We start from the raw sequence: 27,693 nt of genomic DNA on the forward strand, positions 1-27,693 counted from the left end.
ATCAGTACTACTTCCTAGGCTAAACCTCATATAGACAGATAAAAGTTACCTAATATCCACACCATAAATGCTCCATTTGAAGTAGCTGATTTATCTCGTCCAGGTAAGATCACTCTGCGGGATCTTAAGAGGTGCAAGTTGGCTCATATCTTCTTTGACACGTTCTTCAACATTGAGAAGTACCTGGACCACGAGCAAAAGGACCCGTTCTCTGTCATAAGGGTGAGCAAGATTGAATTCTGACTGGATGCCACCAGATTTGACACAGCATCGTGTCTCGTTTTCCTGCCAGTGGATCATGGAACTTGTCGTGTTTTTAAGGAGGTGGAGACGGACGGACAGGAGCTGTCAAACTGGGAGAAATATGCTGCAGAGGAGTACGACATACTGGTAGCCGAGGAGGCAGCCAATGACCAGTGTAACGATGTGTAAGTGTGATGTTACTCACAGGTCTGTCAGAAATGGCAGCAGTTACAATCCAGGGCTCAGTTTTTCTCAAACATTTAGTTTTTCTTAAGCAAAGATAAAAGAAAAAAGGATTCACTTTCATGTCCACTCGTAGTCTTAAGAAAAGTTCTTTTCTTCTTACAAATTCAAAATGCTTTTACATTTAGGACGGCACCAGAGGTCTCTGAAGTTTGATGATGAATAGCTGATGCAATATGATAAATTGGAATATGGTAGCTTTAGCCTCCTTGTTTGCAATTGGATGTTTTTTTTGTTCTCACTGGTGCAAAAAAATGAGAATAAAACTGGGATTGATTTTGCTTGCAAGCCTGAACAACAGCAGCTGAAAGTCGTAGTGCCTCCAGTTTAATTTGAACTTTTCCCCTTTGAGGCAATTACTGATTATTTTGTCCTTATTTGAGCATTATAAATGGCATCTGTATGATGGTTACTTTAATGTAATCTGTTTACATAAGATGGAACATGAACTGTGGCTCTTAGTAAGCATATATCTGATTACTCAAAGTTGTTTTAGTTGTTTTGGACAGCAGGCACGTAACCTTAAGCTTGACTATGTAAATCTAAAATTTATCATTATTATCAGTAAAGTCATTTTGTTGTTTGGAGAGTGAAAGTGTGCTGTAAAGTATTCACAGATGGCATAGATAAAGTCATAAGATGAGTGAGAGTGCACTGTGTTGTTAAGTTTTCAGGAGTCATGGCTCAATGCCGCCCTGAGAGCAGTTTGTGATAAATGAGACTGTTGACAGCTATGTTGTGTGGCGCTTTTAGGAACACTACCGACTAACTCTAAAGCATGGCTGCTAACCAGAGCAGGTAAGACACTGAGGGTGCCATCAGGGTTCAGCTGTTCTCCTCTTCTTCCTCTAAGAAAGTCTAGTCCTAAACCCACTCCTAGCGTCTACGTGTCCCCCTGTCCCGTCACTGATCTGGGCATAGGGCAGATAGTTGTAACGTCAGCCAGCAAGGTGTCATGAACGTGGCCACTTCCTGGACCTGGGAGTCTGTTTTTGAACCGGACAGCTTCTGTTTTTATCCTTCCTCCTCTTAAAATAAGTGAATGAACTTTTTCCACCTCTGTTCATGCCTTTATGTGGTGCTCCTGTGTCCCAGTTTCTTTTTAAGTTACTGAAAAAGTACTTTGACATTTTTGGGGAATATACTTTCTTGCTAAGAATTAGATGGGAAGACTTGTTTCTCTAAATAAAGATCCAATCACCCTCACCCCTAAAGCTAATAAACTGATAAACTTTACAACTAAATCAGAGGAAAAATAATACACATTTCTCACTTGTTACATTTGATATCCTGGTACATTCACTTCATCTAGCTCTCTTAAAGAAGGCAGATATATATTTCCCAACTATGTCTCCAACATTTCTGTAAATGTTGGTCAAATTCAGTTTTATTCTTGAATGACTTTGAATGACTTCTATGGGTTGAGGCCAGTATAGAAGCTGTGAAGAAGGAACAGGTGTAGGGAAAAATTGACTGGCCTCACTCAGTGTCAGAATGCATTCTGACGTTTTTAGAATGGAAATATGGGGCTTGATCAGATGTGTACTTTCCGAAGTTTCACTGTCACCGTTCTAAACTTTGCCTGTGAATTTTATCCCACATTGCTAAATTTGAAAGAACAGGAGGCCTGACAGCAAAGAAAAACAGGTTAACTGTTCGTGTGGAGGCCTGACTACTTCTGACTTCTGTTTCGTGACAGTTTAAAATGTGTTAAAGTATCTTTTCCCTGATGAAACTGAGTGTTTTGTCTGTGTGTATTTTTGTTTAGGTATGAAAATCCGCTGAGCCCTTTAGGGCAGCACATCTCCAGTGAGCTGGGTCTGACTAAGAGACACTTCTTTGAGATCCCCACCCCGCACTGCAACCTGGACTTGGATGAATATGAGTATGAGGATGACTTCGAATGATTTTTTTTTTTTTTTTTTGGGTCCTGTAGTGTAGCTGCTGAGCACCTTCCACCCTCAGAGACACAAGTCATGCACCTGGGTTAGTGGACAAACATCACCAAACAGAGTAAACCAGAAAGATGCAGTCGAGCACTGCCAGAGTGCCATATTTTTTTCTGCAAACAGATGGAGAAACGTGCATGCTGACACAGATTTGACAAAGAAATCATTAAAGTACAGACAGTAGTTCAATACTGAACCAGACGTTTTACATTTTCACACTTACAGTAAACAGCCCGGCTGACAAGATGTCACGAGTGACACACGTTAGACCTTTGCTCCTTCCCCACACATTAACAAGTTGTTTTCTGCATGTAATGGTTGGTCATCAATAATGTTTGGGGCAAGTTTTGTTTCATCTAAACATGAATGTTGTGAAATCACAGTCACATAAAAATCACACACTGGAGCTCCGGGAGTTTTGGGGTTTTTTTGTTTTGTTTTGTATTTTGGACAAAAACCATGCTGATTGGATTCAGATATCGAACTTATTGGCTAATCTTACATTCCAGTGATCACAACGAAGCGTTTTCTATATTGCTGTAAACTCGTCAGTGGAGTTGGAGGTTGCTGTAAATGCCAAACAAGCCACCGTTAAGCCTTCTGGACACAAACACAGGCACACACACACACACACACAGCATCTGTTGTACAGACCTATATTCGTTATGACTTTAATGTGTGTGCAAGATGGGGTTATAATTTATTAGAGATGAATTTATAAATTAATGTAAATATTTATTTTGTGCTTGCTGTGCTGTAAATGTGATTTGAGCAAGTATTTTAGACCTTTTTTTTCTATGTCACAGAGTACTTCAGTTGACTACTTTGACAGAACAAAAGGAACCATTTTCAAATGTTTTGTGTTTCTTTAAATTAATAATAAAGCCTTGGTTAATGGAAGACTAAAGAAAACCGAGTGTGCAGTGTAATGTGGTCTGTGATGTAAAGAAATGCTTTTTGTTATGTTCAGTGTTGTACTTTATATGAAGGAAACATTTTTCCAGCCATCTGTTGTCCAGTTTGGGGGAGGTTGTGCAAATTTCTCAGTTTCTAGTTTTTAGCTGACAGGAGTGGTCTTCTGCTGCTGTTCACAGATGCTTTTCTGCATACCTTGATTATAACAAGTTATTTGCGTTACTGTTGCCTTCCTATTCAAAGCAGTGTGGTCATTCTCTTCTGACCTCTGATATCAACAAGGAAGTTTCGCGCAGAGAACCGTGACTCACTGGATATTTCATCTTTTTCAGACCATCTGTAAACCATAGAGACCAGCTAATGCTCACACCAGCCTGTCTGGCACCAACAACCACGCCACACTCAAAGTCACTTCAATCCTTCTCATTCTGATACCCAATTTGAACTTCAGCAGGTTATCGTGTCCAGGTCCTGCACACACCGAATTGCTGATTTGGAAATTTGAATTAACGTGTGGTGAAAAAGATGTAGCTAACATACTGGCTGGTAAGTGTATCTGTGCCAGCTGAAAATTATCTATATCACATTTCAAGTGTTTGCACTGTTAGTCATAAGAGAGTGCCATTTACCAGACTAACCAATATTTCTGTGCACAACCATACATAAGTGTACAGCTGTTTCAAAAAGTAACAAAGTGCTTGTTAACTTATTCCAAGTATAGAATATATTATTAACTTGAAGGCAATATTTTTTTTAATTTACATTAATTGATATTAAATACATAAGTAGCAGGTATCAAAATAAAAACTACAATTCTTAATTGACCCTGTGTCCAATAGGAAAACTAAAAGAAAGTATTTAGTGTCATTTTTAAAAAATCAAGTATTTTTTACAGTAAAGCTGTATGTTTGAAAAAAAATCTATGCACATACTGATACAAATGGTCCTCAAATTAAAGTGGTCTGTAAATCATAACATCAGATTAATCCTGGTGTTGGTCATTATTTTTCCATTAAAAGGCCAAAACCAACAATTTGTGCTTCTGGTCCCCGACTCACCCAGTCTGTATCACTCCACTCAAATCTCATGTACAGTTTCAGAAAATGTTCAATCTTTTTTTTAAATTATCCCTAATTGGATTACTTTTTTTTTTTTTGTAAGACAACCTCAGTTGTTTTCTTAAACATCTGGGAAGTCCATTGTTGGGGAAACTTTACTGAAACAGCAGTGATTGGTAATAATGTAAGGAACTATTTTCAGCTGTGGATTAAAACACATTTGTTGTGGTTTTGGTCTTTGCATGGCAGAATATTGCCACCTTTATCCTTTCTGATCACATCCTTCTGAAAACATGACATGCTGCATGATCATTGTACAAAAAAACCACCAGTTTCTGTCCACACACAGAGGACACTGGCAACAAGGTGCATCATAAGTAAAACATCAGTCGAGGTCTCGTCGTGTAGACGGCAGCACCGATTCTCCCGACCTCCTCACACTCAGAGCTCAACCTCCACGGTGCCATCACCATCATCTGGCTCGTTGGTGACACAGATTACAGATCCCTCAGCGTGCAGTCTTTTGGGTGGAGGATCCAGAGGGACAGAAAATGGATCTGTATCAGCTGCTTTCTCCTGATGGCTGATGAGAGAGGTCAGGTTACAGTGATACGTGTGAGACCTGCTTCGTAGCTGGTTTGAAAACACTTCACTTGGGCTCACCTTGAGTTGCAGCTCGGTTTGCGCACCTTGCTGACTTTGGATTCACCAGGGCTAAACAGACAGGGGGACTTGCTTCCTGAAAATAAAAAAGGATACACACCTGAAGCAGCTGGTGATGTTGAGGAAATTACTCTGTGCTTGACTGAACTCGGCTGTCCTACCTTCCCATTTTTGTTTGGAGAAGGGTGAGCGATTGGGCAGGTTGGCCTTCCTGTCCGAGCTTACGTAGGATACGGCGTCCTCCCCCTCGGCTAAGGCAAAAAGGGATGCGCGATAGTAGATGAGTGGCTGCCAGCACTCCTCCCTGAGGTCAATAATGTGCTCAGCAGTGTGTTTTTGAAGGTAGGAGAACCTGCACAGACATGAGCAGACTTCAGAGGTTTTTGTTTTTCTTTAAAAACCATTTAAACTCCTGCTTGTTGCTTTCAGCACTCACACTGCTTTCTTGTCTGGTTTGAGCAGTTTGCTGGAGAACTCGCTGAGGATGGTCAGGTAGGAGAGGTACAGTGGTGTAGAGGAGTCTGGAGTCTGAGTAAAGTCTTGGAACACAAACTCGATGCCGTTCCTAAACATGTATACACACAGACTTTAGGAACAAAAAGGAAAAATATCAGCAAAAAGTAACACAAACAGAGAAATTAGGTCACGTGCCAACCTGTGGATCAGGACGACACACTCACGAAACTTGACAAGGTCCCCAAAGGTGAGGGCGAATCGCCTAGCTAGCTCTTTAATGCTGGTGAAAGTCTGGACTCCTGGGTGAGGCCTGCCGCCGCGCTCTTGCTCCTGCTTAAGTCGCACAAACAGCTGGGAGGTGCACACGACAGCACATCAGTATCTCGCTGCCTTCTAGTGACAGTTTGGGGCTGAAGTTTATATTTTTCAGGTGTTTTTCAGTGACAATACCTGCTGCAAACAGAGCACCAGTGTGCGAGCACTCTCTATTTTATCCATCTGCCTGGTGCGATACATGGTCTCCTTGATGATGTCTCCAAAGTCATTGTAATACTGCAGACAAAGAGGCAGAGGATGACACTGGACGTTTAATCCAAAGATCTTTAGTGAAGCAACAGCAGCAGCATTAAAGCGCTACATTTGATTAAGGCAACCCAAACATCCCTCCATAAATAAAAATGGTTTTTAAGTGCACCTTTATGTCCTGATTCAAGTACCCGACCGTATTCATCTTTTGTAAGTCACAAAACCACATAAAGCTAGATGGTTAAAATAGTATTTTGGGGATTTATTGATAATGCATTAGAAACATAAACTGAGGCTGAGTTGAATATCTTAGCACAAAAACAGAGGGAACAGCCTTGGCTCGGTTCAAAGGCAATAAAATGCTCCCAGCAGCACCCTTAAAAGTCTCTGTTTAACATGTTATATCATGTTAGTTCAATACCCACAACGATTTGTGTTTTTTGTAGTTATGTGCTAAACTACTTCTTGGATAAGTTAGTAGAAAAATCTTCTTACGAAGTCTAGACTGTATATAAAAGATGGATGCCACCCATAGGTTCATGGATCATTACTGTTTTGATGTTTCAAAGTTAGAAATTTTTGCTAGCACCAATTTTTTTTCCCCCAACCGAATTTGGCCAAGAGGGTAAAGCAAGGGAGTTAGTGGCTAATGCTCCCACTGGCTAGTTAGTTTTGTCAGCAGATGATTCCCTGTGATATTAAATGAGATGCTTATTTTGGCTAATATGAAACAGGCTTAACACAAAACTAACTTATGGGAGAAACTGAAAAGGTCCTTCAAAGGGTTTTAAGCTCAACTGGATGCTGAACAAGGCCAAACAAACCACAGATATTATAAAACAAGACTTTATTTCCACACGCAAAGCAGCTGCAACCTAAATAACACAAGATTATAACACTAAACATAAATTAAGAGAGTTTAATGAAACATATTTAGGGTTTCACCACTGGTTTCTGAAGGCCCATCACTGCCTGATATGTACACGGAAACTCGATTTGTTTTACGCATGTGTACTTCCTGTCACCACAACACATTATAAGGAGGTCTTCTTGCTAGTGTTGGATTAAAGCTGCTGCATTTTTGTTCCAAGACACCTGCATATTATGTTCACATCAATAGCAATATTACAAAGAAATATACACTTCATTTTTTTTTGCTTTTTTATACAAAAAATTAATCTAACTGTAAATTATATTACAATCTCTTTGTGTTTGTTTGTATCTAAATAAAATAGCTCATGCAACTATCAGAATTTTTAAAATCAAATAGTGTATACATTAACGACCTTTATTTTGAAAGGACAGAACAGGAAGAATCACTTTTTGCAGATGTGTAAAACAAACTGGGTTTCATCGTGTTAATCTTGGTGTTCTAAAACTTGATGTGATGAGAGGGGGGCGGGTCTGACTGTGAAACTGCATGCTCATTGGCTAATGATTGGTGAATCATACCATTACCCAGTGATAAAGAACCTTTCTGATAGTATGACCAAGATTTACAAATGGACCAAAGAAGATCGAACAAAGCTTGGTTAAGACTTCATAACTTACGATGTAACTGGAAACGCCTCTTTAACCCGTACAGCCGCAACCTTCCACGCCATTCAAGTCATCGTGGGCCGCGTTGACCTGACTTGTCGTTACATTTTTCAGGAGGTGCACGTCAGGTTACGCTGTCATTTACAGCATCTACTGGCTCCAGCCTTTATGCTAAGAGAGGCACTCGACCTCCTCGCTACTCAAAAGCTTATTAGTGCTCTTCCCCATAATGTCAAACTACTCATTTGAGGAGTTCACCTTTACCTTCATGTAGTACATGAAGACCTCAGCTGCCATGCTCATCTCCAGCACTCCGTGTATTATCAGTTTGCAGTAGGCTGCGAGCACATTTCTCCGTTTGTGAAGGTCCTCCAGCTTCTCCACTTGAGAGTTTTCACTGACTGAGAGCCCAAAAGCAGGCAGGGCGTGCGATCGGTCGCGACGTGGTGGAACGCCAAAGAGTGATTAATGATGAGAAGTCGTATAACAGAAAGAAAAGAACAAAGCAGACACAGGAAAGAGTGTTTTAGTTGGTTTCAGGACAATGGCTTTAGCAGGTGGATATCAAAGATAACATAACGCTGGAGTTATGGTTGTGACACCATGTGGCTTCAATCTTTCACAAGGCTAATAAAATAGGCTCGGAGGTGAGCCAGAGTTAATGGAATTTTCTCACGGAAAGAGATTGCCCTGATTTTATGATTTAACTCAGTGCCCTTGCCCTCCGAGTGATCTCTGATCCAGCAGCTAATAGAAAACACTGTCTATAGAACAAAATCGTTACCAGGCAAATCCAATAAAACAATAGCTTTTTATTACATGTTCAAAAACCAATAATCCTGTATCGTATTTGGTTGAACATTTAAGAGATTCCCACCAGGACAGTTATTGACTTCTCTAGACTATCCCCATATTTGGATGCAATATGTCTCTGAAAGCAGACGCTATAGTAAAGATAATAAAATGTTTTAGATATAGTGAGCTATGGATGAATTCATAAGTTTACTTGCAGGACTTTATAAAGGATAAAAAAAACTATGTATTTCCAAGATGTCAATCTTGTTTTCTTCATTTCAGAGCAGACAGGAGCGTGCCGCCGTCATCCGCTTACAAGCTGCATCGCTTTGCATAACAAAGTCTAACATCCCTTCTTACAAATTAGTCAACCCTGTTTCAGTCTGAGGACATTAACAAGGCTTCCTTTGTAATTGAGGGTCAATTGTCAGGTCAGGTTGGAAATCAGACCCCATTTACAGTCAGCAGGCGGCTCTGCAGCGACTTATTAAGCCAAATGTGTGGCCGTGCATTTAATATCTGCATGTTTTTACCACAGCGGGGCCGCCACACTCAATCAGCGGCTCACTCAGAGCAGCGGCAGAGTGAGAGTGCCATCTACCGCGCGGCGCTGCAATTGGCTCGCTTCAGTATTCTGTTCTTTATTCCAAAAACCAGCTGTAGTTACTTTTCTTGCCATAAAAACGAACATTAAATCCTAATACTTTGCATTGGTTAGAAAAAAAAAAGAAGTTAAAATAAAAATGAAAACCAATGCCTTAGACACTTTTTTGGCTTTTTGTGCCCCCTGCCGCTGGCCCCCTTGTCGTGTTTCAGATATCCATGAGTTGCTGAGCCGTTTCACCAGAGAGTCATTTCCCCTTTAAACTTCTCAGATGGTTTCACTTAACTACATGTTCGAGACCCAAAGAGGTCAAATTATCCATTGCCTTCCATCCGCTGCATCGAAGGATTAAAGAGAAATGAATACAAATTTGTAGCATCGGATTTTTGTTTTCTCCGCTTTCCTGACCCATTAATCCTTTTTTTTACGATCCCCAAAGATTCATGCTGTGAGCCTTCAGAGGAGGCCTGATTAAAAGTAAACTTCGACCAGCTAATGCTGCTCAGGCTTTGATGCATTAGTATTAACAATCCAATCATGCCATAAATAATACTCCATCACCGGGAGAGTACTTAAGCTCATTTTGCTAATGATACTTTTATTCCTCTGCTCGGGTCACATTTTTAATGCTTTCACTTCTCGTACTTCTTCATTCCCCTTCTCTCTTATTTCCTCTCTGCTCACAATCAAACATACACAGAAATCTTAAAGCCTGATTTAAGGTGAGCACAGAGAGAGCCACCCACTGCCTGCAGACTTAGATCATCCTGAACAGAGAGGCTAAAACATTCTTTAAAGTGAGGTAAGGATAAGAAAAAATAAAGCCACTTAAACAGGCTGGCGTCTCACCCCTGCTCTGGCTGTCACAGTCTGAGCCGACAAAGACGTGCACGCACACAAAGGTCAACAGCGCCCTCTGCAGCTTGGGGCTGGGCGTGTAGAGCAGTGGACCGAAAGAGGTGGGATCCCACACGTGTAGCTGGTACGAGTGAGCCGTCAGGACGTCACACACGCCCAGGAAGGCCTGAAATTGGAAAAAATGAGAAGACGTTAGAAAGGCCTGAAGAAGAAGAAGAAGAAGGAAGTGTCGAAATGGTTAGCAGTCGTACCTGCTGCCTCACACTGAGGTCACCGTGGGACAGACAGTGATGACTTCTCTCGCAGAAGAGACGCAGCTGGAGCCTCTGGGCTTGCGCCTTCTCCTAAACACAAACAGTGTTGACTGATTAACTGACTGATCATTTCAGCTCTAATTCTTCTGTTTCTGGCTGCTTGTAATAACTTGTAAATATGACTTTAAACTTCTATTGATTTGCATAATAATACAGTAATAATTAATGAAAACTTCCCAAGGTGTTGTTAAGGTGTGAAACTGTCAAATCAAATAAAATTTGTTCCTTTTTTGTCAAGAAATGAGCATTACTGCTCAAAAGTTCAGGTTCATTTAAAAATGTCATTTTTTGAAGGAACATTTCTAAGAAATAGATTATTACATCTGGGAGATTGCTACTAGAGTTAGACTGCTACAGTGTGTACTGCTCCTTTTATAGCATTAGCAGAAGGTAAAATGATCAGCTCACAAGTATATTAGAGCTTGAGAAACTGACACATTACAGTTCCTCAGCTGGCTGTTTCATCACATTTTACTCATACAATCCAGGAAGTAGTACACACGGTTGTACAGAAACTTCTTTTTTTCAGCAGTTTCCTGCATGGTATACCCTTCAAAGCCTCAGAAGTGTATTAAAACCACAGAGTTTGATGCTACAGACTCTCAACAAGGCAGATTTTATTCTCGTCTGATCAGTAAAACTGTTTCCAGCTGATAAATCAGCCTTTCAAAAGATAACCCTGAATTAGGGAACACAAAATAGCACAGAAACACAGAAAATGAGCCTCTGTAAGCCTAGGTAGATCCATCAATCTTGTTCCATTTATCCAATTCAGGCTCACAGTGGGATTAGAGCTTATTCCAGCTGTAATAAGATGGGAGGAAGGGTACACCATGGACAGGTCTCTAGCCTGTCGCAGGGCTAACACAATAACAACCGGTTTTATATTATTTTTATGTTATTTTAGCTTAAACAGTAAAATTGAAATCCTTAATTTACAGGGACAAGAACCCAAAACCTCTGAACAGTAGTATACTTTTATTTGCAGTTTATCTTCCTTCACTTTTAATAATGCGGTTTTGAGGGGATGTCTTTTGATTTCGAGTCTGACCAAAGCATCCAGACTCAAAGAAACCAAACAAAAGCAAAAAAGAAACACTACGTATGACTTTAAAATAAAACACGATCTGTTGAATGTTGGGAACACACAGAGTGTTTTCTGTGTAAGTGCACATACATCGCTGCTAACACCTCATCCCTATATCACTACATTCACACGGGTTAAAGACTGAGCTGTAAAGCGGATGCAGCTCACCCTGCAGGTCAGAGTTTGACTGCTGGTGCTGAGCGACCAGATCATGGAAAAGGACAAACACTGCAGTACTTCCAGCAGCACCTGCAAACACAGTGAGGTGGAAATACACTGAAGACGTGTGCGCAGTACAAAGACCATATTTGTCTACACAGCAGGCAGGGTTGATACCTCAGGTGGAGCTCCTTCCAGGCTGCTCTCTACTGACAGGAGAGGAGACAGCACATCAAACAGACCCCACTGGCTCAGGTCATGGCAACTATGGAAACATGAAGAGAAACAGCCACATAAATGCACATCAGCAGCACCATACTCACGCTTGACTTTAAACGACTGTCAAGTCTTACTTGTTGAAAGCTCTAAGTTTCTTCAGCATGGCTAAAATCTCTCTGATTTTCTCCTCATCAGCAGAGAAACTGTCGCCCTGTGAAAGAGAAGTCAGAACGCGGCTTTCAGTCTCTAACATTTTATTTCGAGGATTTCAGGCGTGATGAGTTAAAGTAAAGTCAGAATAGAAGTACAAGGATTTATGCGTCCACATAAATCCAGCAGTACTCACCTTGAGCGATTCCCCCAGCAGTGCTTTCAGTCGGTCCACCCAACGCTGGACCAGAGAGTCTCTAGCAGCTTGGGCAGGGGAGCACCAGGCTGTCTCCTCGCTACAAAGGGAGAGGAACGCGCGGGCCCCTCCCTCCAGAACAGCCGGGCCTGAGTGGACGTCTAAAACAGCTTCCAGTTCTGTCAACAGGCTGGACGCCGCCTACAGGAGTGACACGACTCATGTTATACTTTTAAGCAGTTTGAAAACATCGCATTTGGTATCAAAACTCATTTGCAGGCTTTGTGATGTATAATGAAAAGAAAAAGGCAAAGACGACAGCCCAGCTGAGTATTGGAGTAGTGTCATTTCACCATTAAGCTTACCAAACAGAACTAGTAGTAGTATGTTGAGAAATGTTGTGTTGAAAATCCCTCGCTCTGTTAAAAAAGCACTTGAAGGTTATCTTCTATTATGAATCATCCGAAGATACTCTAGTACAGCGGTGTCCAACCTTTTTTGCGCCACGGACCGGTTTAATGTCAGACAATATTTTCACGGACCGGCCTTTAAGGTGTCGCAGATAGATGCAACAAAGTAAATTAATATGACCAAGACAAAAACTTTGGTATTTTGTAAATATAATAATAAATGCAAATTCACTGTGTAATTGTGCAACTTTTTTTAGCAGCATCCTCCTGAAATGCGCCAACAACATTGAGAGTAACGTCATCCTCTCTGCCCCTTAATGCTCTCTGGTTGCTATGGTAACGTGTAAATATTTCTTTCAAAATAAGACACACAACTACAACACGGGAAAAGACCCAGGGAAACCAAGTTAACGATAAAAACCCTGAAAACCATAAATTTCACACCCGAGCCTCAACTCTCACGGTCCGGTACCAAACGACTCACGGTCCGGTACCGGTCCGTGGCCCAGGGGTTGGGGACCGCTGCTCTAGTCCGTGAATAAAAACACATGGATGGAAATGAGCGGAACAGGCCTCCTTTCAGGATAAGGAAAGCACATTACCACATTCCCATTTCTGTATGATTAAATAGTGTAAACTGAGTGCAGGTGTGCACACACCTGTGTGTTTTCAGCGTGCGGACACTCTGGGAGGAAGTACTGAGGAATCCTCATCAGGGAGGCAAGGATGTCACTGCTACTTGAAAACTGCAGAGAGAATAGAGACATTACAATATAACAACCAGAATTTAATAGTGCAGCACAGACGCCCGGATACAGAATCACACCGATTTATATACCAACAGCTACATGTGGAATAAACACCTTAGACAGCAGCTTTGGAAGCACCATCAGTAGATGTTCGGTGAACTTCAAACAGTCATCGTTCTGAATCTTCTTATCTCTGGCACTCATTACCTGAAACAACAAAATAAACACTTATGTCTCTTGAACTATGATGAGTTATCAGTGTGCTATCTCACATACAAAGAGAGGACAGAGATCTTCCACTGACCTTCTTCGCTCCACTCCTCCCTGCCAGCACTGGTCCCTCTGAGGCCTGACGCACCGACGCTACCAGGATCTCTACAAGCACTGCTTGTTCAGCTAGGGTGAAACCTACATACACACACACATACTTTGAAAAGCAGGAGCTCACAGAGGATCTAACATGTTTTTTTGTGGAGGAAACAACTGAAAACCAGAATGAGGAAGATGAAGGTTGTGCATGATTTTAAACGATGCTTTCAATCCACAAAAAAATCTTTGGTGAGGGAAAACTCTCAGACTCTTAGGAACTGACAACACATACATTTTCTTACCTGGACTGCATGAGGAAGAGTCCTGTAGCAGTGCAGACGTGAAGGAGGGCCAGTCCTTCAGCAAAGCTCCACCGCAGTCCCACAGACTGTCCACCAAGTACACTACGTGATTGTGCAGCTGAAAGCATAAACTTTACATGATTCACAACATCACAGATGTAAACTAGGTGATAACACAATAGAGAAGAAGTCCTTTCTTAGCTCAGACTGGAGCTTCGACTTGAAACAGCCAGTCTGTGTTCACCTCAGATTCCTGGTAGAAGTGCAGCAGAGCCTTCAGTCTGGCAAATGTTTGCTGCTTACACGCTTCCTCTTCATTCGATCCATCCTGAGTATCAGATGCTGGGGCTACAGCATTGAGAAGCCTGACAGAGACAAACTATATCAGATGGAAGCACTAATAAACCGCTAAGTTGTTTTTAAAGTGACATAGGAAGACATACCTTGAGAAGAGCAGCTCCCCCGCAGTGGCCGCAAGAGGGCGCTGCGAAGAGTAAACAAACTGGAGGAGGTGTTTGTAGTCCTCTGGAGTGAGCACATCGTCAGATGTCCTGAGGAGTGAGGAAGGAAGTGGATGTGAAGAGGAACAGAAAGAAGAAATGAGTGAGAAGATTAGATGACAGATCAAACCGACTCACTTGGAGATGAGCACCAGGAGTTTCATGGTCTGCACTGACACTTCACTGTCCTTATCCAGGGTCATGGAGACAATCCGCTCCTGTAAACAACAGTACAAGAGTATTAAAGCACTTTGTGATGCTTGTTTTTATCAGAGCTGTACAAAAAACCCTATCAATTACTATAACTATTATTATCAGTAGTAGTAGTTGCGGTATTAGATCATTATTATGAGCAGCGCTTTAATAAAAGTCTTGTCCAGATCTCCAGCTATATTGAGCTCTTGAGGCTCGAACATGACATGACAAGCCAGTGATATCTGAAGGCAGTGTAGGTGATTCAGATTTCACCGGTCCTGATGGAGGCTCGATTACCTTAAAGCGGCTGGTGAACAGGTCTAGTTTAGGCAGGAAGAGGGGATCTCCGTACAGACCGTGTAGAGCTAACACACACTTGAGACGCACATCTGGTACCTGAAAGATAAACAGCAGCCAGGCGGCGTTGTAAAAATCATCCCATGATGATTTTTTTGTTGTTATTTTGCTGCTGGCTACCTTGTCATGCATCATCCAGCCCACGTATTTGAGGTAACTGTCGCTGAGAAACACAGAACTGTAGAGCTTCATCCACAAACCCAACTCCTCCATACAGACGCAGCGGATCTCTGGAAGCACATCACTGCACGAGCACGCAAACACCCACAAACCCGAGTTGAGTTAAAATAATAATGCAGTATAGATTAAAAGTTGAAATAATGAAGCATGTCAGAGAAAACTGTACCGGTATCGCTTAAGGAAAACTCCCTTGAAGATGATGTCCATCATGCTCTCGATCTCTGCTCGCTTCTCCTGCAACTAGAGGAGCATCAGGAAGGTTACACAGAAGCAACACCATCAATAAAAGGAAAAATCCTTTCAGTTTCTTCCTGCTCATTCGCTGTGTACCTCTGCGATCTTCTTCTGTACTTTCTCCAGCTGCTGCGCGCTCTTCTGCCTCATCGTCTTTGTTTTTTGCACCTCATACAGCTTCTGACTGTTTTCAATCCCAGCGCTCAGGGTGAGAGCCACGCCCACCAGAGAGCTCAACAGCTTCACCGCTGATTAGAGAAGTCCACATCGAAAATACGGGTTAGTTTATCTGCATATGTGTGTCTGAATGCGCATTCACATAGTTTCGCTCTTACCCGCTAGTGTGCAGGTGTGTCTGAACGCTCGCACGTAAGAGTTTGACAGCTCGGTGAGCAGCGAGATGAGGGTGTTCATCAGGTAGCCGTCGAAGATGATGCTGTGCTGACACTGAGCCACCAGCACTGACACAAAGTCGCAGAACTCGGAGTGAAACCAGCGGCCGTACGGTCCAGACTGCACCAGAGGATACTCAACACTGTCCTACAGTGGATGAGAGAAAGAGACAGCCAGTTTAGCGAGTTTAAGGCCTTTGAAGTATCCAAAATGTTACTGAAATGCTTTTTCCAGGTGATCAGTATCATACAGTATATCAGATTCTTACTGAAGGTTTTCAAGAACAAGAAAATTCATGCTATTAATTTTGCAACATGTATAGAAAATCAGGTAAAACCTACAATTGTGCAAGGAGCAGCCGTACTGCATCACCCCTACTACTACAAGCCTTTTCATTTTAAACACAGGTATACGCCACTTCTAAGCAAAACCAGTTTGCAGTTGTGCTTAGAAGTTTAAATACACACATGATTCAAAAACAAGAACTGGGTGCACAAGTTTGAAGTTATTTAGGATTTTCTCAAATATGTACTTATCCACAAGTGCATAAGTACACATAGAGCCTCAAATATATACCTACACTCACTAAAATCTTTTAATAAGTGGTGCTGAAGGTTCTACAATCTCTTGAAGCATTTCTAAACAAGTGTAGATTCCAAGATCATCACTTCAAACTGTACGTAAGTACTTTGCCAAAGTCTAGAAGAAGACTTAAATTGTGACCCTCAAATGAGAGAAAATTGGTCTGTAAATATGCTTTTGACCCTGTGTATATTCAGGAAAATCCTAAACAAATTCAAATTAGTGCATCCAGTTCTTGTTGTTTAAAGTTATAAAGATGTATACTGTACAATCATTCCAACCTGGAAAACGAAAAGTTCAAATAAATAGCTAAAGGCCAAATTACCCTGACATTCATGCTCATGATGAGTGAAAGTAAACCTCTGACCACAACTGTAACCCCGCCCTGCCGCTCTGGTGGAACCGCTCAGTGAATTATATGTGAAAATGAAAGTAACTGAGCCTGACATGTAAACAGTATGTTATTGCAAAACAGGATTCATGCTCAGTCAATCCACCACGTGTGAACAAACAAACAGCAACAATGAACTAAAAACTTCCACATTTTGCGGTTTGCAAAGTTCCATCCGAACAAACCACAAGACTAAGTGTACCAAAGTGTACCAAAGTGGAGATGTAATGCACAGCACTACATTTGATGAACACCAAACTCAGCATATCAGCACAAACTAATCATACCAGCTGTCAGCACGGTGGTGGAGGCGTGATGAATTTGGTTTGTCAAGCAGCCGCAGGAAACAGACGCCTTGCAGTCACTGAGTGGCCTGGAACCGTATACCAAAGTACTCTAGACTCAAATATAACGCCACCTGTCTACCAGCTAAAACTTAGCTATAGTTGGGTGACGCAGTAGGACAATGATCCCAAGAACCTGAGCAAATCTACAACCGAATGGCTGAAAAAGAAAAGAATCAAAGTGCTGCAATGGCCCTGTCACTGAGACCTCAATCAGATTGTAATGGCAGGACCTTAAGAGAGCTGTGCATTAACGAATACCTGCAACCCTCAATGACCTGAAGCAACGCTGTAAAGAAGAGCAGGACAAAATTCCTCCACAGTGATGTGACAGACTAATAAAGTCATACATATAACTGTTACTTCAAGTTACTGCAACTAAAGGTGGTTCTACAAGCTACTGAACCATCAGCTTTACTTGACTGATTGATTGACTGTTTTATTTCAAACGTGTGAATGTAGCTGAAATAACAACAAATATATTGTAAACAGAAGAAAAAGCAAAGTAAAAAACACCAAGATGCCACAAATATCTCTATATGCCACACTACTCCGTTTGTCACTTTGTGTTTAAAGCTGATAAAAGAAACTAAAAGTTCATTCACAAAAAAATGGAAGAGCAGTAACTGGCCATTGCTGACATGAAGTGCTTAAAGTGCAGTGAGTGGGTACTGACTGTATCCATGGGCCACGTGACTGTGAGGATCCACGGAAAAGCCAGAAACTTCTTATACTGCAGACCAGCAGTCTGAAACACGCAAATACAGTTTCTCTTCCACAACATCCAAAACATGCTTCACATAATAACACGAAAGAGCGCCAAGCTGAAATCCTCTTACCTCATCCAGCTCCTCGACCATCTTGCTCATGACTTCGCTGTCCTCTTTGCTCTGACACATCTCTGCTGTGACGACACCTTAAAAAAAAACAGAAAGCATGCTAAAGACAAAGCCCTTTGTTGGTATGCTGCACGTATGTGCGCACTGGCAGGTCTGCTTGCCTTTGCACCCAGAGCACTGGATGAAGAAGCTGATGAGGTCGAGGAGAGAGGAGTCTCTGTCTGACCCATACGCCTCAATCCAGTCATCTATCACCGCCTGCTCAGGCAGCAAAGAAGACCCGGTGAATCATAATATTATCATGCACCACCAAGAATCTTCCATTTCTACAGTGAGGATGTGGGATTTTTATAGCCTGTCATAACTGCTCAATAGCCAGGGTGAAATCAGGAGCTCTGACAGACAGCAGAGATTATGGCGTTTCCCTTTTTAAATTCAACAAAGCGACACAATGTGTACGAAGTTACCTGCATGGCACTCCTGCCCATGGTGATCACTTCAAACAAGGTGACGGCCTCCACGTGCTTCTGTTTGCCGTGTCCTCTTCCTGTTCTCCTCGCGCCACTGCAGCTGGCTTTGGGACTTTTGCACTTGACATTCTCGGAGCTCTCGTGTGTTCGTCTCCTTCGTCTCTGCGGGGTTTGAAAACATGACAGGTGAAGAAAATACAGCCGGCTGAAATAATTTGCAACGATTTCCAGTCGAGGTAGAGTAAAAATCAGTCTGAAGGCGCAGACACAAATTTGCCTCCACAGCATTAGAACACCTACGACTTCTCTTCTCTGGACCACATATGTGGCTGGTCTGTAGCCACATACACTAAACTCAATTAGGCAGAACGGCAATGTCCACTTGGGCCACTGTATTCATGTTGTGGGTCAACATGGTGGCTTCCACCAACTGGTGCCAGGATGGACAAGATTACAAATGAGCTGGTTTGGAGATGTGCAGAGGAGGACTAATGGATAAATTGGACAAAGGCTGTAGGCAGAAGGAAAAGAGGAAGACCTCACATGTGGAGGGTTGATGTGATAGAAAAGGATGCTAGGAATAGGTGGAGGTGGAAGCAGGGGATCAGATATGACAACCCCTAAAGGGAGCAGCTGAAAGAAGAAGAAGAAAAAGCAGAAGAAAAAGAAGCAGAAGAAGCGTTTTTCTTGTGTAAGCCTGCATGAGCATCAGTGGATAACACCTACCACACTCTTTCGCCTATTCTCGTTCCCAGAGTCCTCCTCTGAGTGACCGACGGCTTCAGAGGAGTCCGCCTTGGCACGAGAGCTCTTACTGGGAATTCAGAAACAGGAGAACTGATTAACAGAGGGAAGCTGGGTTATTATAGCAGCCACTGTCAAATAACGACTAACTTTGCTAACTTACTTCTGCTCTGAGGACCTGGATGCAGCTGCAGCTGTGGCCTCTGGTATCATGATTCCCTCAGACGTTCACGCAGGGCTCAGCTGTGTGACTCTGCATCTACAAACACAGTACCAGACAGTCTGTGCAGCCAAAACTAAGCAATGCATTGGAGGGTGGGGGCAGAGGATTGCATTTAACTGATTTTCTGCGTGCCCCCTCCGCTGGGAGGAGCTACCGCGGTGCTTTAAAGGGTAAGTTAAAGACGCTTGGGCATAGTGGCCCCCATGGAAGTTGAACAGAGCACTTTCTTTTACTAAATCAAAAAATATAAGTAATAATTTCCAGGACTAGCCTAATTATCAGTGCCTCGGCTTGCAGAATATAACAAGCACGGATTAAAACTAAAAGGTAAGACAAAGACTCAAAGGTCGCTGATAAACTTTTCAAACTTACCCTCTTCGCATAAACGCATACCCCCTCGATGTTTATGAGTGTATGCCTTTGAATTGGAAGCTTGTCAGACTCATTTAATTCAAGTATTTCCACTGATATCCTCCGTCTTTAGCCCCAGCTCTCACAGTCAAGTTGACGGACAGCCTAACGGGTCGTGATTGGCTAACGAGCCCAAATAGAATGATGCGATTGGCTGGCGGGAAACGTCAGTGTGACCTGAGTCCCTCCTCAGGCGGCGGTGACAGAAGGCTGCTGTACAGAGCGGGTTTCGTCAGGCCACAGCGTTGTAAACATCTGTACGAAGAGACTCGTCGACGTATGAACTTTTAGCGATTGAGTAACAGGAAGATTGTGCCTTTATGTGCTACCACTAAAAATGCAGCACATTTAGTTGTCTCGCTGGTCCTGCTGTAATTTTTTATGTAATATATCCTGCACACCTCGGTCCCAAAAGCGCTTCCCGTGTAATTTAATTAAGCACAGTAGCAGCTGTCAATTCAGAAGGGAGATGTCATGGCATTTCCTGATTTTAAGTATTTGTATGACCTGACCAGCAGGGGGAGCTATTCACTCATCTTATGCGAGCACCTTAGCCCACAGGCGAAGATTTAAGGATGGGAAGGATTTGAAAAGCAATATTATAAATGCAGGGAAGAATAGAAAGCTCTCTCAGAACCCCTGCATCACCTACAGCTGGGGTGTCAAACATAAGGCCTGAGGGACAGAAGCGACCTAGTAAACACTGTAGTTTCCTCATGATATTACACTGATATTACACCAAATAATTATTAATTAAATAACACAAATGTTGCAGGGTTTTTTCAGTATCTACTACAGAAATGGGGGGGAAGAGTTTAATTTTACACATTTATTTCTTACAATTTAAAGTTTTGGTGACAGATTTCTTTCTTTTAGTACATCAGCATTTCTTTGTCACGTTGAAAAACTGTATGTATTGTTGAAACTGCACTTTCTTTTTCTTATATTTAGATATCTCAGAGGTTAAATGTGTACTTAGACTTCCTTACTTCTGATAGAAATGTGAGTTTTCACTGGTGTGGCCCATTTAAGATCATGTATGTTCTTGACATCTCTCACCTACAGAGTGTAGCACACGGTTGCACACACCTGCCTCTCTTTCTCTCTCCCTCTCAGTAAGAGATACCTGCTTATCTACACATGACATTAGTCAACAGATGGGGAGAATAAAAGCTGCTGCAGCTAAATGCTGAAAACCAGTCTCCATCAGAGACAAAGTCAGTCAGAAACACTCTGAAATATGCACAGTTAACCGCTTTTCTATTGTTGCAGCTCACGTTTAGTGTAAGTAAACCTGTTTCCAATTAGTAAATGTGAAATACTGGTTTGAAAGTCTGAGCTCACCCTGTATCTCAGTCTCCATTTAAAAGATGTAGGCTGATTGTTCTGTATGTACTCTGACTGGTGTATTCCTGGTGAGTTTTTAATGGGGCACCTATGGCATTTGTGTACTTTGACAACTTTTTTCTGTTAGTCCCAAGTATTTTATTCTTGTAATATGAGTAACTGTTGTCCAGACATAGTGGGTAGATGCCAAACTGAGGGGAAGTCACCAGAACCAGAATGTAAGTAGCTACCTATAACAATGATATAAGTAGCTGATCCAGCTCACGATCTATGACAATTTGCAGGTCATTTCCTGTACAAAACAACAAATGTGACCTTGACCATGATCTTAAAAACAATTTGGTTGAAGACCCTTTTGGTCAAGGGTGCCAAACATAAGGCCTGGGGGCCAGAATCGGCCTGGCACGACTCCAATCCGGCCCAAGGGACGGACCAACAAACAATGAACAAAGCATTCAGTGGACCTGTACACATGATTATGTCTTAGCACAAAAGCTGAGGTGTAACTAATAACATTATAAGCATGACAACTCTCTCCACCGCAGATCTGATGACACATAGTAGCTAGAAAGCATAGGTGTAATTAATAAACTTAATTATTGATGGATGCAGTCGTCCCACTTTCACATTCCTGGCATCATCGACAGAAGTGAAACAGATGCAACATTAAAGTGAATTTAACGCGACCTCTTCACTTGTTTTTGAACTTGAACTTCTGACATTGTGTAAAATGTAACTCAAAAGCAAAATGCAATAATTTAAAGCCTCTATGTAACTAAAGATAGTTATATGTTATTGTTTGATGCTGTTTTTTTGTTTTTGTTTTTAAAGCTTTTCATACAACACCACTTTGTAAGTGTTTGGGTACTCGAGAGAGCAGATGCTGTAGTTTTGAAAGCCAAATGTCCTCCCACTCTTGCTTGAGATAGGGTTTCATCTGCTCGCTAGTTCGGGACCTCTTTTAATGGAGTCATGCTCTTTTTATAGCAGCTCGTGTTACTTTCCTGTTGCCAATTTACCTAATTAGTTGGGGTTATGTGGCCTGATATTCAAAACAATAACATTTCTCAGGTTGCACCAATGACTGAAGTGAAATGAGGGTTTTGAAGGTTTTTCCATCCTTTTCATTTTCATGCTGTTAATAAAAACTGAAATCACACGCTCATCCAACGTGAATCATAATGTGGCTCAGTGTGTGTGTGTGTGTGTGTGTCTGTGTGTGTGTGGCCTTCATATGTCTGCATACACTCCCAACAATGTCTGGGCATGCTCCTACTGAGACAGCCGATGCTGTTCTTTGGGATCTCCCAGACCTGGATCAGGGCATCAGCGAGCTCCTGGACAGTCTGTTGCGCTGTTGGCAGCATTGGATGCACTGACACATAACATCTCAGAGGTTCTCAATTGGATTCAAGTCTGGGGAACCCAAGGACCAGTCACTGACATCTGTGTCTTCGTCATCCGTGAAGTTTTTACATATTCTGGTGTTGGTGAATACATGGAGAGCACGTGGTCCCAGATAATGAATGACCCACTGCCAAATCCGTTATGCTGGATGATGTAAGCAATGTAACATTCACCACCATGTGTTCTGTGGGAACTTGCTCCCATGTATGAAGAGAGTGGTGATGCTCTTCTACTGCCGGCCTATCTCTCCTCATACCAGGAGAGATGGTCTCCTAATAGGACATATTATGTAATGGCCCATGTCCTGGTATCTGGCCCATGAGTTCAAGGTACTGTCTCATGATATTTTTTGTTACCTTTGCCTTTTTTTCAGGATTTTTTGTTACTTCAGGGTCATTTTGCATGTTTAGTCTAATGCTACTTTGTAGTCACTGTAGATGTGTGGTTGTGTGGTGTGACTTTGTGGTTATTTTGTGTCAAATTGTATCAATTTGTGGTCTTTATGTTACCTGGTGTCCCTTTATAGCGGTTTTTGGATTCTGACACTCATCCATCAATGAGTTTATCAGCCACAAAGAGCAAACATGTCATGCAACTTGCGTTCATTGCATTCAGTTTTATTATTCTGCTTTAGGTTTTAAAAAATGTAACATTAGTGCAAGATGGGATTCAATAAGCTTACATTCAGCTCCAACCAACTGATTCACCACAGGGACTAATAAGGGCCGCACTCCAAAAGACGATGTACAAAAAACCTATGTGGTCTTAAACAGGTGGGCTATTCAACCCCACTATTATTCAGTAGAATCGTATTCTGTAGCACCTTTTAATGGTCGTAACATAATCAGTTGCTTTTGAAGCAGGAGAGCCCTGGAGAAGGATTCATAGATACAGAGGCGTTCCTCAGCGTGAGTCAGGACAGGAACTGAGACACGAAGGTCACGGCCTGGTGAACGTCGTCTGTCAGCTCGTCTGGCAGTGACAGCACCATCGATGTTAAGCTTTGAGTTATTTCTAATATCCTGCGCAGAGAACAGAACGTGTTTGCCATCAGATTCTTGCTGAATTAATCATCACCTCATCCCCGGCTAATTATTTCAATGTAAACCCACCAGTTGATATAATGAACAGCCAGCTGAGGCTCGTGCCTTGAGCCTTCCTCTACCACCAGAGACTGTTTCATCTGTTTGAAGTTGGCCTCAATATCCTTCTTTATTTCTGAGAAGACCTGAATTCCCCTGAAAGAGCTGAGGACTTGCTGTAAAACAGACATTAAATAGCACAAAGCAAATTTTTGTGGAATGAAACAAAATGCACACATTTTACAAAGGGCACAGCTCAAAAGAGGGTGGTTATAGTTCATCATTCTTACATATATAACTGAGAGCTGGTGGGCAATGTACTTATGACTTCCAAGGTGCCTGATATCCTCTTCTAGCTGCTGACTCAGCACAAGGAGCTGGTTCAGTTTGGCAATGTGGAAGTAGTATTCTGCAACAGAAGTATCACGACAGCAAAACTTAGAGTCAAAAACTTCAATAAAAGGAAAAGTACTACAAAGAAACTCTCACATGCTTGTTTTTTTTTGTTTTATAGACATTGTTAGTTAAGAACCATCTACAAGGAAGTGTTCACAGAGACTTGACCATGCCCATATGGAAAAGATATATATAAATCTTATAAAGTTTGTATCTGTCTTGTGTGAAACTTGAGTGAAAACAGATATAAGATCCCTTGAAATATTATATAAATGAAACTTGTATGTTTCAGATACTCACTAAAACAATATATGAAAGTAATGACAAAGTGGCCACTTTCATGAGTAAATCATATAAGCCTTATATGATTCACTATATGAAGTAGGCCACATCTTATGCAAGTCTTTTATAAGTTTTTGCTATTTCTTTTCCATATGGGTGACCACAAAGAAAGGAAAGTAACAAGGGGATGGTCTTTTCTCAATATACTGTCAGTCTAGAAACACATTAGAGATGCCTTATGCTCAAAGATTTAACAATAAATTAATAATGTTACTGCCAACATACAGGAAAGGTTACGTGTTTGTGTGTACGAATTGGAAACACGTTCCTCTCACCATCCATTGGCGGCCTTTCCAGCATGTCAACAGGACTACCTTGAATAAGGAACACCTCAACTCGAGGAAACATTGCTGACAGTCCCACCATGTCCAGGTAGTCCTGAGGAAACACATGCACCACTTGATCCTAAATGCAACATTAACAGTTATAACTCACTCTTTTAGGGGGTTGGGGGCAGGTGATATGTGATGTGCTCAGGTGTTTCTAATGTTACTGTTTCATTAGGACAGAACCGTTGAAGGTCATACCTCTAACTGTGGCATAGGCTTTGGTAGATGTTCAAGGCACTGCAGCATCTGGTCAAGAATCTCAGATCCTTTAAGACATAAACAAAATTATATATATACAGAAGATCAGAAAATATCCAAGACATCTTTTGTTCTTAGATTTCATCACACATACCTTGAGCCTGGAATGTGTCCGACTCCTCCGGGCTACAACCTTGTCCTAACTGCTCCTGGAACTGTGACAGAGTAACAGTGATTAAACATCTAAGCAGTACAGACTGAACAATGTTACACCATAATTACCACTATTTCCTGGTGTTATTTATTGTGTTATAAACATCATAATTAACATAATAAACATTGTAATTATACATTGTTATTTAGTTTTAAGCTCGAGAAAAGCTGCTGGAAAGAAATGACGATGATGGAAAAAAATCCATGTGCACGTTCCAAATTAGGTCACAATATGTGTATTGGCATTCATTTGCTCATTAGCTCCTGTCCAGTGCAGTGTCCTGTTCTCTTAATACAATGATCTATGATCTAAGGTCTGTGTGTGACAGTACAGAGTAATTAACCAGCTACCCACCCAAAGCTAATTAACTGATTTATTAGGTGTGTAGGAACATTAGCTGTGCATCCAAAATGTCTGTTTATTTGCTGTAGATCTATGGGAATCCAAGAGCACCAACATTTAAAAAGAAAAAAAAACAAAAACTTGTGAAGTGAAGTTTTAAAGTACTGCAGTTTCTGTGTCACCAGCATAGGAGCACTTTTGCAAACTCTCTCTCTTGACTCTATCTTGACAAATCAACCAGATTTTTTAAGGTTATGCCACTGTGGTCTCACCTAAAAATCCTAAAAAATGTATTTGGTGACACAGAAACAGTAGTATTGCAAACCTTTACTTACAGTTTGGGAACTTACGGAAGAGGATTAGAGCCACTGGGAAAAAAAAGTGGGCATGTCTTTTTTTTTCTTCTTTTCCTGAATTCTGAGAAAAAAAGTCAGAATTCTGAGATTAAAGTCAGAATTCTGAGAAAAAAGAAGTCTGAGAAAAAAGTCAGAATTCTGAGAAAAAAAAATCTGATATCTGACTTTAACCTCAGAATTCTGAGAAAAAAGTCAGAACTCTGAGATTAAAGTCAGAATTCTGGAAAAGAAGAAAAAAAAAGATGTGCCCACTTTTTTTTTTTTCCAGTGGCTCTAATCCTCTTCCGTAGGAACTGCTTCTTGTAATTTTGTTCAGAATACATTCTAGGATCCCTGACTTCCTCAAGTCCTTACCACATACCAACATGTATAAGTCATATTTTTTCCCATTTAGATTAATTGATGACACATTTACTTTTGTGTTTAATGATGTGTGTATTTTATTTTATTATTTCATTTTGGCACTTCTGGCCCTCCATATCCTCACCAGATTCACATTGGAATAATGAAATGTTTGATGGAACATCTGACTAAAGTTTCACTTGGAAATTGATGAAAACTAACACAAAGTTGAGGAGACATACATCTACCTGCTGCATCTGTGACCTGATGAGGAGGTCCAGCTGCCCACAGAGACACAGCATCTCCAGGCCCACCTGCTCAGGACTCAGCTGGACAGGCATCAGAGGTCTCTTCACCTGTAACTCCACTGACCACAGAGCAGTCACATCACTCCATGACATTTCTCTTATTTGCCATAAAAAACAATCTATTAACACACACAAGCACACGGGTGCACCATTGCAGACTATAAATCAATGCGCACATGCTGTCTATTCTACAGGTCCAGGGAAGGATGGTTGATGAGGACTGAAGGGGAGTGGTCAGTGGGGTATAAGGAGTCGGAGCCTGCAGGGCGCACTCCTCCGAGATGATGTTGAAACGCCTCAAAACGCTGCATGAACCCGACTAAAAAGCGTGATGCTGGGACTTACCTTTAAAAGCTTCATGGTAACCGCAGGGCTGACAGAGCGCCTCCGATATCCTCACTGCCATGGCTTGGACCGGCTGTGTTATATCACTCCTATTCTCCTGATTCGGTCCCGCTAATTAAAGCCATATGAAGACAATGAACGCGATGACAACTTGCTAGAGTGGGACTAGATAATAACAGATCAGATCTGTCGGTTTATTTTATTGCATTTGGTCGGAAGTCTGTTTCGCAGGTGGTGCGTTCGAGTGTCAAACGTTCAGGTGAAACACTGTTTCTTCATCCCTGATTCGCCGCTTCCTCTCAGATGACGATGCCCCCACGCAACCGCGCACTGATCAATAGAGCCTCGTTTATGCAGCCGCTGAAAGGTTGATGCAATGACGGTAACAATAAAAAGCCCGCGCCCCTTTTGCAACAACGGCGGCGCAGTCACAGCCCGTGATTTGCGGCACTGAACGCCCCTCAAGCGGCACGCGCGCAGAGGACCAGCCTTTCACAATGATGTCATGCTTTAGGGATGAGGAGCACAGCATCACTTTAGTGAGGATGCAGGCAGAAAACAGAGATGGGTTTTTTTCATGGGAAACAAACCTCCTTTCACGACCTGGATTGAGTATTTGTGTTATTTATATTCACAATCAATGTTCAGAAGAGGTTATTGCACACTAAAAAAAAAATCTATATAATTATTGTATTTTTGCAACTGATAAATGAAAACAAACAAACAAACAAACACTTCCTAAAAGCTAATCTTCACAACATAATGAGACTGCAGAATAATTTTGGAAAATAAAGGACTGAAAAAAAAAAACGTAACATGGTGGAGCTGTGGTTAGTCCTGCTGCCTCACAGCGAGAACATCAGGGTTTTAAATTCCCTGTCCCTTCTTATTGTGTGCAGTATACATGGGTTCTCTCTGGGTACTCCAGCTTCCTTCCACAGTGGGGTTAGGTTAAATGGTGTGAACGGGTGTTTTTCTATGACAGGTTAGTGTACTCCACCTTTGACAGCTGGGGTATGCTCCAGCTGGGAGACATTGGATGGAAAGCAAAGCCTTGGCCTTTTATATTTAAGTAGGCC

The 27,693-nt window shown here is 41.8% G+C and overlaps 3 protein-coding genes across 9 annotated transcripts in view; 1 reads left to right on the forward strand and 2 right to left on the reverse strand.

Moving 5' to 3' along the window:
- ppp2r3b (protein phosphatase 2, regulatory subunit B'', beta) overlaps positions 1-3,398 on the forward strand; it is a 19,502-nt gene extending 16,104 nt beyond the window's left edge. For 3 of the 4 annotated variants that reach the window (XM_031741455.2, XM_031741458.2, XM_039599908.1), the window contains 3 exons: positions 104-222; positions 322-428; positions 2,255-3,398. In XM_031741455.2, the coding sequence (XP_031597315.1) occupies positions 104-222; positions 322-428; positions 2,255-2,393 (365 nt within the window). In that variant the 3' untranslated portion in view covers positions 2,394-3,398. Of the gene's footprint in view, positions 1-103; positions 223-321; positions 429-1,239; positions 1,285-2,254 lie in introns of all 4 variants that reach the window. The other variant, XM_031741457.2, reaches the window with a different exon arrangement.
- si:ch211-269e2.1 (cohesin subunit SA-2) lies at positions 2,394-19,724 on the reverse strand. Of its 3 annotated transcripts, XM_039599897.1 has the most exons (32): positions 19,568-19,723; positions 19,136-19,231; positions 18,955-19,042; positions 18,226-18,390; positions 17,920-18,016; positions 17,759-17,835; positions 17,596-17,667; positions 15,545-15,749; positions 15,306-15,457; positions 15,142-15,215; positions 14,916-15,039; positions 14,736-14,834; positions 14,382-14,461; positions 14,187-14,294; positions 13,988-14,108; positions 13,744-13,861; positions 13,437-13,540; positions 13,247-13,339; positions 13,043-13,129; positions 11,974-12,174; positions 11,762-11,838; positions 11,586-11,673; positions 11,418-11,498; positions 10,100-10,192; positions 9,840-10,014; positions 7,856-7,992; positions 5,978-6,079; positions 5,727-5,878; positions 5,508-5,636; positions 5,233-5,423; positions 5,072-5,147; positions 2,394-4,991 (listed from the first exon to the last, which is right to left on the reverse strand). In XM_039599897.1, exons 2-32 carry the CDS (start codon positions 19,183-19,185, stop codon positions 4,850-4,852), a joined length of 3,558 nt encoding a protein of 1,185 aa, XP_039455831.1. In that variant the 5' UTR covers positions 19,186-19,231; positions 19,568-19,723; the 3' UTR covers positions 2,394-4,849. The 3 variants fall into 3 exon arrangements, 2 of the variants coding, with proteins under 2 accessions (XP_039455831.1, XP_031597305.2); XR_005608615.1 differs by lacking the exons at positions 2,394-4,991; positions 5,072-5,147 and having other exon boundaries at positions 5,285-5,423; positions 5,508-5,657; positions 5,752-5,878; positions 19,568-19,724; XM_031741445.2 differs by lacking the exons at positions 17,920-18,016; positions 18,955-19,042; positions 19,136-19,231; positions 19,568-19,723 and having other exon boundaries at positions 18,226-18,349.
- Positions 19,725-22,972: 3,248 nt separating this feature from the next.
- Positions 22,973-26,932, reverse strand: si:ch211-218d20.15. Of its 2 annotated transcripts, none has more exons than XM_031741428.2 (8): positions 26,615-26,932; positions 26,210-26,328; positions 24,862-24,922; positions 24,708-24,775; positions 24,456-24,558; positions 23,733-23,851; positions 23,473-23,618; positions 22,973-23,382 (listed from the first exon to the last, which is right to left on the reverse strand). In XM_031741428.2, the coding sequence occupies exons 1-8, from the start codon at positions 26,673-26,675 to the stop codon at positions 23,274-23,276; spliced, it is 786 nt and encodes a 261-aa protein (XP_031597288.1). In that variant the 5' UTR covers positions 26,676-26,932; the 3' UTR covers positions 22,973-23,273. The 2 variants fall into 2 exon arrangements, with proteins under 2 accessions (XP_031597288.1, XP_039455848.1); XM_039599914.1 differs by having other exon boundaries at positions 26,204-26,328.
- Positions 26,933-27,693: the final 761 nt, after the last annotated feature.

The sequence above is a fragment of the Oreochromis aureus genome, linkage group 16, assembly GCF_013358895.1.
Source record: "Oreochromis aureus strain Israel breed Guangdong linkage group 16, ZZ_aureus, whole genome shotgun sequence".
Classification (NCBI taxonomy): Eukaryota; Metazoa; Chordata; class Actinopteri; order Cichliformes; family Cichlidae; genus Oreochromis; species Oreochromis aureus.